Below are 15,790 nucleotides of genomic sequence, written 5' to 3' on the forward strand. Positions count from 1 at the left end.
CCGTTAGAACTAGGGCGTGATCAGATTAGAATTTAGCCTGTTTACATATTAATTGAGCAGTTAGTTTATTTCTCCTAGATAATTAAATCTAGATAACTACTGTACTATGAAGAAAATGAATATTCTACATGGGTTATACTTTCAGCAGGATCAACATGCAATATTTGAGAAATAAAATGTTAAAATAGTGCATGGTTTGAGATGTATCTAACTTTGTCCATGAAAGGATCCATTACATTGTTGCAGTAGTCAACAAATGTTCTTCTGAATATTTCATTAATTTATTCACAATACTGTATCACAATGTATTATTGGACTGGAGTCTGAGCAGATATAAATTGTGATGGGTATTTTGTTCATTAATTTTACAACACATTAAGTTTCCCTTCTATTTCTCTAGATACTTTGACATTTAAGTATTCCTCAAATAGTTTTTCTTTGAAAACATGATATACAAATACTCCTCCACACCACCCTTTTTCATGTTATGTCCCGAGTTGAAGCAGTGTCCTGTAGTAGAGCAGTTTTCTTACTTATTCAAATTAAAAATTCACTGACTTTTATAGGTGTGCCAAGTCCTTCACCATTCCCTGATGCCTAAAAAGGTTTTTTTATACGTAGGTTACACTCTGTAGTGCATAAACCTTCAAATATTGGTAGTGTAGTATTACCAATAAGGTCATGAAACTGCATACAATAAACCAGGGCGAAGGGTGGTAAAGGGCTGTGTGGTTTATTTTGAAGGAACTATTATGAGAAGTATGTATTTAAAATCTTGTATTCAGTCACATTCAAGTAGGACTCATGTATGAAAGTAATCATTTAGCAGTAGCTGTTGCTATATCTTGAGAGAATCTTTGCCTAGCCAAGGAAGTCATTTATAGGTTTCTGAACTTATTTGTCTAACAGTGTTTTGGCATGCTGAAACTTTAGAGTATAAATGATTGGAGGGGCTGGGTGGGTGGGGGGGGGGGTGGAATGAGGCTCTTACCCCTCCTATTCTTGGGTATGCCGTATGCCATAATTTCTAAGATTGCTCATCATAAGATCTTCCACCTGTTTGACTGTGTCCAGAAAGTCTGTCTTTTGCATATCGTCTTGCAGATCACACGTGCCCTATTGCCCTAACCTTAAAGGACCATGTACCTCCAATATGTCAGTCTTTTGTGTCCTCTACATATGATATGAGGGCTCTAATTTCCTGCAGATGTAGTTCCAGGGATGTGGAAAACCGTTTTAAAGGTTTGCCAGAATCAAGACACTAACTGATTTAATTATTGCAGAAGTAAAGTCAGTTTAAGATGATTAACTTAATTGTAAAAAGAGGAGCAAGGAGGTGCATAGTAGTAATATTTGGAGAAGGAGCTTGGTGAACAAGTTAAAGCCCTAGTTTTTTTTTTTTACAAAGTGATTAGTTTACCAGAAATATGCGAGTAAACCATGGACTCTTGTATATAGTAGATATACCAAATAAAAGTAAAAAAATCATTGGTGGCTGATGCACATAGGCAGAAAAATACATTTCTTATTTTAATAAAAAATATGGACGACCTACATGAAAATATGTAGCTTCCAGGACCTGCTAAGTTTGGGGGGAAACAAACCTGTAAAGAAATTCAATTCTATGGAGAGATGGGTTGCTCTTGAATGACTGAAAGCAGAGTACTTATAAAATGCATTCAGTAACGATGGAAAATGTGTAATTCTTTTTAATGGAGTTAAATGGGAGCATGAATTGTACCTTTTCCTTAGAATAACAGTGTAGCACGTACAGATACTTTGAAGCAACAGAAGATTCATATTGTAGAAATTACAGGTGTAAAGCGAATGCTGAAGACTTTAAAAGTCCGTCATTCAAAGCAACTACAAAATTGCTGCATCCTTGCAGTGGATGAAGAGTGCATCCCAGTCCAATGATTGGAAAAGGAATGAAGAAAGACTGCTGAAATAATAACTCTACCACAAACAGCACAGATGGGCAGGTCTTGGCTAGCTCTTGGCATTTCAGCCTTCTCTTTACTGCCAACATTAAGAGAAAGCAAGAGCCTCCACGAACTGTCTTCTTCAAAGACTCAGAGCGGTCTCCACACCCTGATTTGGTAGGCAGTAGTCTATGTTGGTGTGCTAGTGTCATTCTCTTTGGTGTTTTAGTGTCATGGAATAGCAGCATGTTAAGGTGAATAGTTAGCAGTGCAGGTTTGGAGGTTAAACTGTAGTTTTCATATTTTTATAGTGCATATATGGGGTCTTAGGAAAAGATTCACCTTGTGATGGATTTTCAATCTGAAACGTAGTCTTTTTGTAGCATGTTTTGTTATTTATCATTGATTTAATAGCCTCCTAATGTACTTGTTCTCACAGCTTCTTAAAGCATGTCACAGTGCTTATTCTTATCAGGTGGCTGTAATAACCAACATAGTTTGCACTTCACTGCTTCATTCGTGTCTTTGTATTTTGCAGTCAAGCCTTCGTATATCTCCACCACTACCTTTCCTGCCCTTGGGGAGCTCACGAGACCCTTTGAAGATGGGAGTTGGATCACGCTTGGACCATGAACAGGCTGCTTTATCTGCAGTCACTGGATCCCCTGTTGGTGTGTCAAAGAGATGGCCTGGGGCATCAATCTGGCCTTCTTGGGATCTGATGGATTCACCAGAGGATCCATTCAGCATAGAAAGAGAAGCCAGACTTCACAGACAAGCGGCAGGTAAGTGTGCTTTTTGGTTTTAATATTGATTTATGGAGCCTAACTGAAATAGTGGCAAGTAAAGTAATTCGAGTTTGTGTACACCTCCAAACAAACTTTCATGTTTTGTAATTGTACGTTTGAGGCATGTGAGCTGTAGATCACATGCTTTGCATACTCCTGCCATCTAGTGTTGGGTCCAGAATTTTGCAGGTTTTTGTTTGAAGAAGTTTTTCCAGTAACGAGGTAGATGACTTCACCTTTCGGTGATAATGCACATGGGCATCGACTCCATTGTTGGTATTTTTCCGCCATTGGTTTTGGGTAGGTATTGCTCCTCTTCGAATGGATCCTCTGGTTTCCCTTTGGGGCGTGCTCTACCTTGACTATATTGTGTTAAAACGTATTTTCTTTCTGCGGTTCGATTTTGAATTTCAAGAAACCAACATTTTGGGCAGCCTTCCGGCCCATCTTCGTCAATGGAACGGACTCCATATAAATTCTGTCCCCTTTGCCACAAGTATCTGCGAAAGGACTCATTTTTTGTATAATTTGTGCTTGTTTCCGAGCAAGACTGGGATGCGTGCCAATCCTTCAGGTCGAACAAAACTCTGATCGTCTGGCTCGATGCTGACCTGCAGTACCAGCAGTTGGATGTCACACCGGACCTCTTAGGCTAATACTCCAACCAAGAAGAGGTATCCGTGGCAGAGGAGGAGCTGGACCAGATCTTTGGACAGACTACACAACTGATCCTCCACAGGACACAGACCCAGATCTTTATCCAGCCAGGCCATCTCCACCTGATGACAATCTCTTACCAGCAGCCTATTTCTAGAGCAGCAGAATACCCTGGGGTGGAGCTACAGTCTTTAGAGTAAGAATTTCTCTAACACGCTAGGATTCCATGAGTCCAGTCAGACACTGCCTATTAAGGGGCATGTTAAGGCACACAGACCTTTTTAAAGATCCTGTCCGTGCCAGAATCCACATGCGTCCTCTGCAAGAATGGCTAGCACGTCGTTGGAATCCATCACAGGGCCTGTTATCTGATCTAGTGTTGGTAGACAGCGGCACTCATCGCTCTCTGAAGTGGTTGGGGCTCTCAAAACGTAGCAAAAGGGTGGCCTTTCATAAACCCGATTCCACAGATTATACGGACAGCAGACGCATTGACCAGTTGGTTTGCCCATCTTCAACATTACACAGTACAAAGCATGTGGTCGGACAATCACAAACCTCTCCACATCAGCTACCGGGAACTTCTAGCAGTGTTCCTAGCACTCAAAGCTTTTCTCATCCAACTTGTCGGTAAGACTGTCTTAGCTCACACAGACAACATGACAGCAATGTACTACCTACAGAAACTGGGAGGGCATATATCTCTCACTCTCTCACTCTCTCACTCTCTCACTCTCTCACTCTCTCACACACACACACCTTGGAAAATGTGGAATTGGGTGATTCACCACAATCTGTCTCCTAGCAGAACACCTTCCAGGAGTAGACTATCAGATTGCAGACCTGCTCAGCAGACACAGGCAGCAAGTGCAATTTTACACCAAAGTTCTTCTTCCAGAAATGGGGGTTCACTGATCTGTTTGCCACAGTACACAACTCAAAATGCCCAAGCTTCGTATCTAGGCTCCCACACCCAGCATCCAAGGGCAATACTCGAAGGATGAATTGGTCAGGGATATTTGCTTACGCATTTCCGCCTCTCCAACTAATTCCATTACTGCTTCAGAAGCTCAGACAAACATCCCTCAAACTGATTGATCTTAGTAGCCCCCACATGGGCTTTTCAAGCTTGGTACCCTAACCTGTTGGAACTCTGGGTGTGGGATGTAGCTTTTGATGTGGAACCAGTCTCCTCACTCGGAGCCATGGAAAAATCAGAGAGACTGTGCTCCTGAAGTCAGTTTGGTTATTTACAACCGCCACCAGACTGAATATTCTTAGGGGCTAGAAACCCTACTGAGCATGTTATGCAGCAAAGTAGAAACTGTCTATTGTAACGACAATATCAATCCACGTGATGGTTCCGTACAGAACACCATTTATCTTACATTTACAGCAATGTGGACTAGTTTACACATCACTTTGTTTACATCTAGCAGCAGTAGCTGCATACTTGCAAAATAGAAAACACTTATCTCTGTTGAAAGTACCAGGGATTAAAGCCTTCATGGAAGGATTAAAAAGGGTGATACCACCAAGAATTCCCTCTGCTCCAGAGTGGAACTTAAACATAGTCCTTACAAGGCTAATGGGTCCACCTTTTGAACCAATGCACAAATGTCCGTCATTCCTCTCATGGAAAGTCTTTCTTCATAGCGATAATCTCACTTAGAGTTCGTGAACTTCAGGCATTAACTATGCAAGAGCCTTTCTTTCAACTTCACAAAGATAGACTAGTTCTTTGTACCCATCCAAAAGTAGTTTCTGCTTTTTACATCAATCAGTGGAGTAACCAGTGTTCTTTCCTCAACCTGATTCTGTAGCAGAATGAGCTGTACACACTTGATGAGATATGCTATACATTACTACTTAGAAAGAACCAAAGAATTTAGGAAAACCAAGAAACTGTTTGTTGCTTTTTCTCCACTTCACTAGGGCACTCATATAGCTAAATCGGGTATTGCAAGATGGAATATTAAAAGGAATCGAAATTTGCCTAGCTGACGTAACAGTAAGTTTCAATTCTATTAAGGACACGGAGGCGAGGATTATGCATTTTTTTCTCCGCAATTTATTACCAATACAAAAAACAGCAGCCACAGAAAAGCTCCCAAGAAATGCTTACATATCTCAAAACAGTAAAAACATTTAACGTAAAACATGTCACTTGACAACTACAACTCCCATGAGTCCCTTATAACAGTCCATAACATAGTCCTTCCACCATGTCCGTTACGGTTAGATATGCAGTCCCTCTTCTCTCTTCCTCCTCTTTGCGCGAATTACGCTCACTCCTCATTGGTCTTGTTTTGAACAGTCATTTCCTAACAAAAAACACAACAGCGTAAGCGTTGCAAAATAAAACTACTTACAACCATGCAATATACAGCAACAGCACTAAACATATTACAGTCAGATTGTACACCAGGTTACTTACTGCCATACAGGTGGGTTCTCACTTGAAGACCTGGGAGGGATAATCAGCTCCTCTGTGTCCTTAATAGAATTTAAACTTACCGTTGCTTCAAATAGGCAAATTTCGATTCTATGGCAGGACCAGATCCTCAGATTATGCTAGTTCAAAGCTTACTCACCACTAACTGAGCAATATTCACCACTGGTTTAAAGTAAAACCTCTTAAACGTGGAATCTGCGAACCAATCTGCTGCCCGCGTTAAATCCTCTTAACGAGCTCCTACAGAAAAAGCCTTAGAGGTCATGACCCCACTGGCTGAATGCGCTCAAACGCTTGGTATCAATGCCTGCTTTTTGCATGACCCATCGCACCCACCTGGCTATGGTGGGGGAGGAGACTGCTTTGTGTGGTTTTCGCAAGGCAATTAACAATTGTCGTTCGCCCCGTGGACGAATATCCAGAGTCAATTCTTCTTAAGCTTTCAGACATTGAACACACAATTTGGGCACATCCACAAAAGCCGGGTACAAGAGTTATTGATGCGGATTTTGTGTGGCGCCCCACCGTAAAGGTAACCCCGTCTGGGGAAAAAATTCTTGCTGAAACGTCCAAGGCACGGACATCCAACACCATACGGCAAGATACCAAGCATAAAAGCATAGCCAACTTGGCTGAAAGTTCCTTCAAGGATAGATGCGCATTAGGCTGCCAAGACAGGAAGAGGTTCAGAACCACATTGACGTCCCAAAGGACCGAATAACGAGGCTCTGGAGGTAACTGAAGACTAATACCTCGTAAGAGTCTACAAACAAAATGATTTTCCCCTACTGGTGCCCCCTCCACCGGATGATGGGCCGCCGAAATCGCTGAACACATGGCGTTAATCGTTTGGTACGCTAGGCCCTTGGTTGCCAATTCAGCCAAAAAATTCAGAATGGGAACAACTCCTTCGACCAGGGGATCCAAGTCCCGTCGAAGACACTAACGCATCCACTTAGCCCAAGCTGATCTGTAGCGTTTCGCCGTACTGTTTGCCCAGGCCTTGGACAAAAGCCCTTCGGCTGATCTTGAAAGGCCCGGGAGTGACCAGCGTCGCCGGAAAGCCTCCATGCCACGAGGTGGAGAACCCTGAATGATGAGATGATGCGACTCCTGATCTGGATTGAGCAGAAGGTGAGGAAACCGGAGGAGTGGGATTGGAGAATCCCAAGAAAGTTCCAGAAGAAACCAGAGTTGGGACCTCCAGAGCAGTGTCACCAGCACCAGCTCCACATTCTGCCGACGGACCTGAGCCGCCATCCGCACCAACAATCAAAGGGGGGAAACTCAAGGTCTCTCCTGACTCCAATCTTTGAGAAATGAGTGTGGCTTCCGCCAGAGGATCCGGCCTCCAACTGAAAAACCGCGGGAGTTGATGATCTAAGCGGGACGCAAACTGGTCCACTGAGGACCCCACAGATCGTTCAGCCACTGGAAAACCTGAACGTCCAACATCCATTGACTGGAGTCCCGCAGATACCTGGAGTGCCAGTCCGCCACCTGATTGCCCTGTCCCGGTAAGTATTCCGCTGTCACGGATATGTGATGAGCCAGACCGTAATCCCAGAACTTTCGCTACATTCGCCAGAGCTCGAGATCTTGGACCTCCCAGATGGTTGGCGTATCGAACCGCCGAGACATTGTCCATCTTTAACAGCACACATGACTTAGCTGAATCTCTGGTCCAGCAGCGTTCTGCGAAAGACCCCGCCAGAAGTTCCAAATAGTTGATGTGCAACTTCTGTTCTTCTGACGAACAGGTGTCGCCTGTGGAGAATTCCCCACAGTGGGCACCCCGACCTACTGGCTTCAGATTCTATTACCAGACCCGGGACTGACCCGAAGATTGCCCGACCATTCCAGGCTTCCATGTGGGATAGCCACCACGACTTTTCCTCCTTCACCTCCTATGAGAGGCACCGTCTGATCGTAGGACATGCTCCTCCGGAGATGCTGCGCCTTGAGACGTTGGAGCGCCCTGTAATGAAGGTCCCGGGAAGATTGCCTGGATGGAGGAAGAAAAGTCCCACCACCCTGGCAATCTGTCGCAAAGAAGTCTGGTCCTTCGTAATTGTCTGTTGCAAGATATGCCGGATCTTGGCCATTTTTCTCAACGGAAGACTGAGGCCCCGACTGAGCCTATGACAAACCCCAGAAAGGTAACCTTCTGACACGGTACGAGGACCGACTTGTCGCTGTTGATGATAAACCCCAGCCTTTGTAAAAGGGCCACCGTCTGCCGAAGTTGAGAGTTCAATTTCACTTGGCACTGGGCCATCAACAGGATGTTGTCCCAATGGACAATCATCCGAATACCCTGTCCTCGTAGGTATTCTACCGCTGCACCATGGGGCTGAGGAAAGCCCGAATGGAAGGGCAGTAAATTTGTGCACTCGATCCCGCAAGCAAAACTGCAGGAAACGGCGGTGGGGAGGATGGATGGGAACCACAAGGTAAGCATTGTTGAGGTCCAGCCGCACCATCCAGTCTCGTGGAAGGAGTACATCCCAAAGGAGGTGTATATTAATCTTGAAATGCCGGTAAAACAACCACCGGTTGAATTCTTTGAGATTGATTACCCGGTCGCCTGCCCAATCTGTCTTGTCCACCAGGAAAATGTTGCTGAGGAAACCCGAGGGGTGCAGAGTTGATTGACGAATGGCCCCTTTGCGAAGTAACAGACCTTTTCGTCTATCAACTGCGCATCGGACTCAGAAAAAACTATAGGGCGAGGGGCACCTACCTGTATGGGATGATCGTAAAACTCTATATGGAATCGGCGCATGGTCTGTAAGACCCATGCGTCTGCAGTAAGATATCCCCTCCTTGTTAAAGGCCGCTAGCCGACCGCCAATGCGCACTTGATCTGCAGGGATGACGCTCACTGTTTGAATTGTTGGCTCCTGCGTTCTTCTGGTAACCTCGACCACCAAAGCGTTGCCCTCTTGTGGGATAGAAATTGGTGAAATTGGCTGAGGTTTGATATTAGCCTCGCCCGGAGCCTTGTCCTCTATTGCTGGCATTCTGTCTGCCACTGCCAGTCGAGCGGCTCCTACCACGACCAGCCCCTTGAGAGAAACACTGTTGAATAACTCTTTTTATGCTGGACTGGGCTTTGTCTAGGGAAGTAAAAGTTGACACACATTTTCTTAACTTTATGAAAGGCTCCCCAAAAAGACCTCCTTGGGCCACTGAGCCCTCCTCTAAAGAGGCCAAGTCTCCCAATTTTGGGTCTAGCTTACTCAGGTGATCTCCGGCATTCTGTTGATAGGGCCCAATTGGCGTTACCTAGAAAAATTATCACCCTCTGCGCCCATTTCGACAGGACGTTGGGAGCGGTCAATTGCCTTGCGCGGATCTTTCATGAATTTTGCGAGGAAGGTGTCCATTTTCGAGTCTAATTCCAGTGTCAAGGCCACTTTACCCTCCAGCATGGACCAGGCACCCTCTAGCTTCCTTCTCTAAGGGTTTACGTAGGCGACTCGCCACGAACTTTGCCCCCAGGTGTCCAGGCGGCGGATGGATGCTCTCATCTGGATCCAGCATGCCTGAACAGACCTGAGGCAACTCAGCGGCCGAGCTTGAGGGGCGCCAAGAGCGCTCAGATTCCTAATCGTCCGTAGCAGGGGAGTACCCCCCAGGAGATGGAGGAGCCGTACCCAAAGCCACCGAGGGCTCAGGGGCTGAAAGCAGCGTAGGGGCGATGGCGGTCGCCTTAGCCAAGAAAGCGTCACGTAGATGTTCAAAGGCGCCTCTATCCACACGCTGTCCCCTTTCTGGCATCCCCTCCCTGCAGGGCTTCTTCGGGGCAGGAGGGTCCACACCCGAGGGACCTGGGAGACCTGGAAGTGCTCCTGACTGGGCATGCGCAAGTTTAGCGCACTCCAACAACGCAAGCTGAAAGGCGCTCCTCCATGGGCCCCACCACCTCTGACGCAACGATAAATGGAGCTGTCAACACCATGATAAAAGTCCATCACTCAAGTACGACTGGGCTTCCTCCGCATAATAAGTGTCTTGCTCCATGGCAGGCAGCGAAAAAAGGGACCCGATAACCCCTCTGAGTACTACCCAACCAGCTTGGGAGTCAACAATTATGAGCAGACCCAAGGACTGCAACACGTTTGGGCCGATAACCTGGCAATTGAAGGCTGCACCAAACCTCAAAAGCGCGCTGACCCTCTTCCAAAGACAGGGTCCAGCCGCCTCCCTGTGCACTACCACACACGCTTTGAAAGTATCCCCAGTGCAATTCTGCCCGCAGGCGATTAACACGGTTCTACCGCAGTACAGGCGTTCACAGCAAGAAATCAGGGCAAATACAGACCCGGAGACCGGGCATTCTGAGAGGCAGCAGGGGCAAGGCTCCGGTTCGGCGAACTCCTGAGCGCAGCTCCTCTGTGGAGAAACCGCGCTGCGGAGCAACAAGACGGTCGGGCGCCCTCTAGTGGGTGTTTATGCACCGCACTGCAACCTGGAAAAAAGTTGAGTTAGGAGCGAGAAACGTTCCCGTGACTAAAAGGGGCTCTATGAAGGAAAGCAATAACAGGGAAATCAAGAGAACACTTAACTGGCTGCGTGAGCAGCAAAGAAAGAGGAAGAAGAGAGAAGAGGGACTGCATATCTAACTGTGATGGACATGGTGGAAAGACTATGTTATGGACTGTTATAAGGGACTCATGGGAGTTGTAGTTGTCAAGTGACACATGATGATTTACTTTAAATGCTTTCACTGTTTTTTGATATGCAAGCATTTCTTGGGAGCTTTTCTGTGGCTGCTGTGTTTTGTATTGGTAATAAATAGCGGAGAAAGTAAAGCATAATCTGAACCTTCAGTCCTGCCATAGAATCCAAACATGTTATGTTAAAGCAAAGAACTTTTAGTACCCCCTAGGACGCATTTTACTTGCAAAAAAGAGGCTACTATGGCCGCCTTAGGAAATATTCCCATAGCTGATATTTTAAGGCAGCAATATGGTCTACACCGGCCATTCACCAAACACTATTGTGTAGATGTGTTAGCAAGACAACCGGCAAATGTATACCAAGCAGTACTTCAAACTGTTTCATACAACTACTGCAGGTTAGCCACCGCTTTGGGAGTTTACTGCTATATAGTCTATGCAAAGCATGTGATCTACAGCTCACATGCCTCGAACGGATAATGTTACTTACCCAGGAAGCATATGTTCTTGGCATGTAGAGCTGTAGGTTTACATGCGCCCACCCACCTCCCCGGTATCATGTGGTTGTTGTAGTTCTTAATTCACATTCATACGCATGGACGTCTCTATTCTACACATACTAACTCCATTCTCACCCTCTGCGGGAAAACAATCTGACAATGGAGTCGATACCTATGCACACTACCCCCGAAAGGAGGAGGCACCTACCTCGTGACTGGAAAGACTTCTACAAATAAAAACAACTTGCAAACATCCGGACCCAACAGTAGATGGAAGGAGTATGCAAAGTTTGTGAATAAACAGCTCTACATGCCAAGAACAGATGCTTAGTGGGTAAGTAACATGATCCTTTCCACGCATCATAGCCTGGAATTGTCTTCACTAATGCTTAATGAACTTAGTCTTGCAGTGGTTTTGGCAATTGTTTGAAACTGTACTGCTCCCTAGTAGTAATTATTTATTAATATTCATATTATTATTCATATTATTATTCATATTATTCATATTCATATTATTATTCATATTATTATTATTCATATTATTATTATTCATATTATTCAACCTGCAGCCTTTTCTGAGGCTAAAGGCATTACTTCATTGTAATTCTGGCTGCTACATTGACAAGAGTTGCTATTAAACATGCATCAAAAAATATTTCTCAGTAGTGGTGCCAGAGTATCTATTGAAATTTGATTTGAAAGACCTGGATTTTCAGGGCAATGTTGGTTATATTTTTCTCAGTAGTAAAGTGAGCTGCACCCAAAACTGGTTGCTCTTAAAATAGTTGCATAGGCATGGACCGTATTTGCTACTAAGTTTTAGATTCACTCGATTACCTTGACCCAGTTAAACGTTCACTTGAATCCTGGCAGGGTGATTTAGTATCTGACTTGATCGGCAAAGCTATTGTCTGACCTGATGCCGAACTAAAACTGCAGTAGCAAGCACTGTATGAAAATGTATTTAATGTTTGCTATGTCACTGTAGTAGCTCAGATGTGTTATTCCTCTGCAATTTGTTTTACAAAAAACTTGCAGGTTAGGGTACAACTTGTGACAGTTCTTGTAGGTGTAAGTTACAAGGTTTTACAAAGTGAAAGTAATGTAAAATACAATCAATCCAAGAGTGCCAAAGGCATGGCTCACTGTCGGTTTGGATCCATATCCACCCAGAGGTACCTTATTCTAGGTACCAATTTTCATAGTACATTTATAAAGCACTGTCCAGTCTTCCTTCCACCCCAGTATATCTTCCACATCCATGCACAGGCATTCTAAGGCACCAGTTGTCGAAGTTAAGCTTCCAGAAGTAGACTTGGACAACTGGGTAACTTGGCTCCAGTATCATGTATGTACTGGACCTGGCTAGTGTTCAGTTGCACACAAATGACACCTTCATTGAGGCCAAGGTGCACGATTCATTCCCCTAGAATTGACTGCACATTTGTACCATTTTATTCCTCAGGCTCCCCTGTTCCTCTAAGTGAAGGTATTCTAGGACTTGCCATATGAGGACTAGCTCTGCAGCACCCACCTATTTAGCCGTTAGCAAATTGGGCACTTTCATTATAGGGAAATTGTATTTATTTCTTTTAGAATAATAGTTCTTATGCTGTGCTTTCAGGAGTGGTTTGCTTGGAAGAATTAGATTGTTTCAAGGGTTTGGATGGTGTCTTTGGCTGTTTTGTGTACTTTTTTTACTCCCTCACACTTAGACAGACCTATTACATGCTTACTTTGTGTTTATGCAAATACTTCACAAACCCCCAGTAACCCACCCCTCCCAGTTGACAGTCAAGAGTGAGGGTAGGAACTGTTTTCTACTTATCAGATTTGATCCAGCTGAAGGCCTTTCTGGTCACTACGCCATCTGATAGCGCCATTGATGCAGTTTTTATTTCTGCACACTGACTTCCTGCAAAATAAGGTCATCCTGATTTCTACAGTTGACGTGTTCCTTGCAGACAATTAGCTCTACGAATACTTCTGCAGGCTTGGGGCTCTTTAGTTCATACTATACTTCATTTCAACTGGATCTTATGTCTGCAGTGAGTTAGACCTCCTTTACAGTATTGCTGGTGTTTGCTTGGATTTACTAAAGACTTGTGGCTTGCACATCTTTCTGGAGCTGTACTCTAGTAAGCCCCTCAAAGTGCTTTTGTTGAAGCTGCTTCTTTAATAGCAGTCTTGCACAACGTAGTATAGGTCATAAAGCTGTCATTAAGTTGGAGAAATAAAGGCTAAATTGCTCACTGATTTTGAAAACCTGCTGTGACAATCTTTCAGTCACTGGCTCATTAAAATAGAGACTTTGCATGATCTGGGAGAAACCTACTATGTCCCAGCTGGCGAATTGCCCAGTTTTCCAACTTAACCAGTATTAAGGTATCTTTCATAGATTTACATGCCTGAATCCTTCCCCGTCTGGATGTGAGTCCCCGGTACATAATGTCCCATTAGACATATATAGTAATAGGCCAAAGGCCTTACATTACTAACATATCCATGTCCTTTTGTAAAGGACCAAACTAGAGAAGAGCCTATCGGCTATAACCACCAGAGCTCTAGTCCCTCCGATTTTCTACCGCAAGTCGTGCTAAGGGAGTCTCCTCTGAGCTCTGCTCAGTTTTCCTCATTTCTGGATTTCCAGTGTTTCTTCCTGCATAATTCTATAGTCTGGGTGAAGTTCTGCAGTTCTTCATGGCAGACACGCCTAAGAAAGGCCTCTTTAGGCCCTGTACTTCCAGTGGCAAAAAGAGGCTTCATGTGAATGACCAACACAAAGGTTGTCTCTACTGCCTTTACCCGGATCACTCTTCAAAGGACTACAAGGTATGTCGTACCTTTTCTTCAAATACCCTCAAAGATCGGGAGGGGCGCTTCTTAATTTGGCTGCAGAGGCTTAAAGACAAAAGACCAGCATGAGTCTTGAGGAGAGTGAGGGCTCTTCCATATCTTCTCAAAAAAGACCCAAGGGTGGCTTCTCCAGGCCCTTCGTCACTGCCACCTCAAAAGAAGACAGTCTTCAGCGGTACATCCCAAGGCTCTACCAGAAAAGGTTTCTCCTCAGGAGATTGTGCACACCTTTAAAAAGCCTTCTTCCACTCCGTCGACTACCTTGTCGACGGTGGCTTCAACGACTAGGAAATCTACTTCTACAGCCTTGTGTGTAACCTAGTCGACGACTGTTTCCACTTCTGTTGCTTCTTCACAATCTACGTCGACGACTCCATAGTCTACGGCAGGTAGGTCTGTTTCGTTTATGTCCAAACAACCGTCGACACTACGATCGCCGACGACTACTTCATCTACGAAGACTGTCCCGTTGACATCCACTCCATCGACCATCTCAGTGAACGACATCATAGTCGATGACTCCGTCAACGGGAACTTCATAGACTATGGCACCCGTCGGCGCTTCAGTCTACTACTACACCGTCGACTGACTCGTCGACTATGGATTCCAATCTGAAGAGTACGTACGTCCATCTCAATCACGAAACGTACGTTGACGCCGGCCCAACTTCCCCCAGTAGGGTCCAGCCATTGCCTCAGCTCACCTCTTAGACTAAAAGGATTCTGACGAGGGCAGTATGTTTAGGACCGCAACAAGTCCATCTTAACTTAACGTGAAGTATCAAGACATTTCGGACTATGAAGACCAAGATCAGGAGGATCAGACAGTTTCCGACCTGCGATTCCTCATTACGGACGATAAGCTGAGATTCCCTACCTCTGCAAAGTCTCCAGCTGTATCTCCACTGCCAAGACCGCAGCTTCCACCTTTGAATCTACAGCCGAGGCCTGTCATTTCACCACCTCCGCCTTCCACAGACTAGGAGGAGGATCCACATGAAGAAGGGAAACTTCATGATTCCCAGTCTACTCATGATGATAGGACGACTGTCATACCCTGTCCTGCTTCTCCTGTGCCTACACAGGCTGACTCGCCTCTTGAAGACATTAAGGGATTTCGCAACATAGTGGAAAGGGCGGCACAACGTTACCAAATACCTATGCCGTCACACCAGCAAGATTGGTACCTATATGATTTTAAGAAACCTTTTAAGAAATCGATCAGATCTATACCCATTCTAGAATACATATGGGATCAGGGTATGAAAATGATGCATAACCATTCCTCAGTGCCGCCAGTATTGCCTCGTCTGGATAAACAATACAGAGCTCCAGATACTGCTCCAGCTTGCCTAACAGGACATCCCAAACCAGACTGTCATCACACAGGCTGCTCAACGACTATCAAAAATTCCTTCTGCCCCACTAGCCGCTCCTCCGGACAAGGAAGGTCGGAAGCTTGATAACATTAGGAAACGTTTCTCATCAATGTCAACATTAACAGTGCGTGCATCCAATTCCTTTGCACTGTTAGAGCGTTATAACAGGCAGTTGTGGGCGGACATTGCTCCATATCTTGCAGCCTTGCCAGATGATTCTAAAGAGGAAGCAAAAAAGATCTTGCTTGAAGGTGAACATTCTGCATCCGAGATAATGAATTGCGCAATGGATATCGCCTCTACTGGATTTCACCAACTAGCTGGCGCAGCTGTATTACAACACCAGGGTTGGTTGAAGGCAACTTCATACCAACCGGAAGTGCAAACTAAAATGTTGGTCATGCCCTACGATGGCCAGCTTCTTTTCGGATCGCACATTGACGAAGCCCTTCAAGGTATAAAAAAAATAGATGCGGCCAGAGCTTTGGGTACCCTGCAATTCAAGAACCCGCCTTTTCGTGGCTCAAGAGTAAGAGGGCAATCTTCTA

The 15,790-nt window shown here is 45.0% G+C and overlaps 1 protein-coding gene across 6 annotated transcripts in view; it reads left to right on the top strand.

Annotated features, from left to right (window-relative positions):
- Positions 1-15,790, top strand: part of CPEB1 (cytoplasmic polyadenylation element binding protein 1) — a 640,111-nt gene that overhangs the window by 463,135 nt on the left and 161,186 nt on the right. For all 6 annotated transcript variants that reach the window (XM_078684985.1, XM_078684979.1, XM_078684981.1 and 3 more), the window contains exon 5: positions 2,461-2,707. In XM_078684985.1, coding sequence (XP_078541111.1) covers positions 2,461-2,707 — 247 coding nt within the window. The remainder of the gene's footprint in view (positions 1-2,460; positions 2,708-15,790) is intronic.

This window comes from Lissotriton helveticus, chromosome 3_2, assembly GCF_964261635.1.
Source record: "Lissotriton helveticus chromosome 3_2, aLisHel1.1, whole genome shotgun sequence".
Taxonomy (NCBI): Eukaryota; Metazoa; Chordata; class Amphibia; order Caudata; family Salamandridae; genus Lissotriton; species Lissotriton helveticus.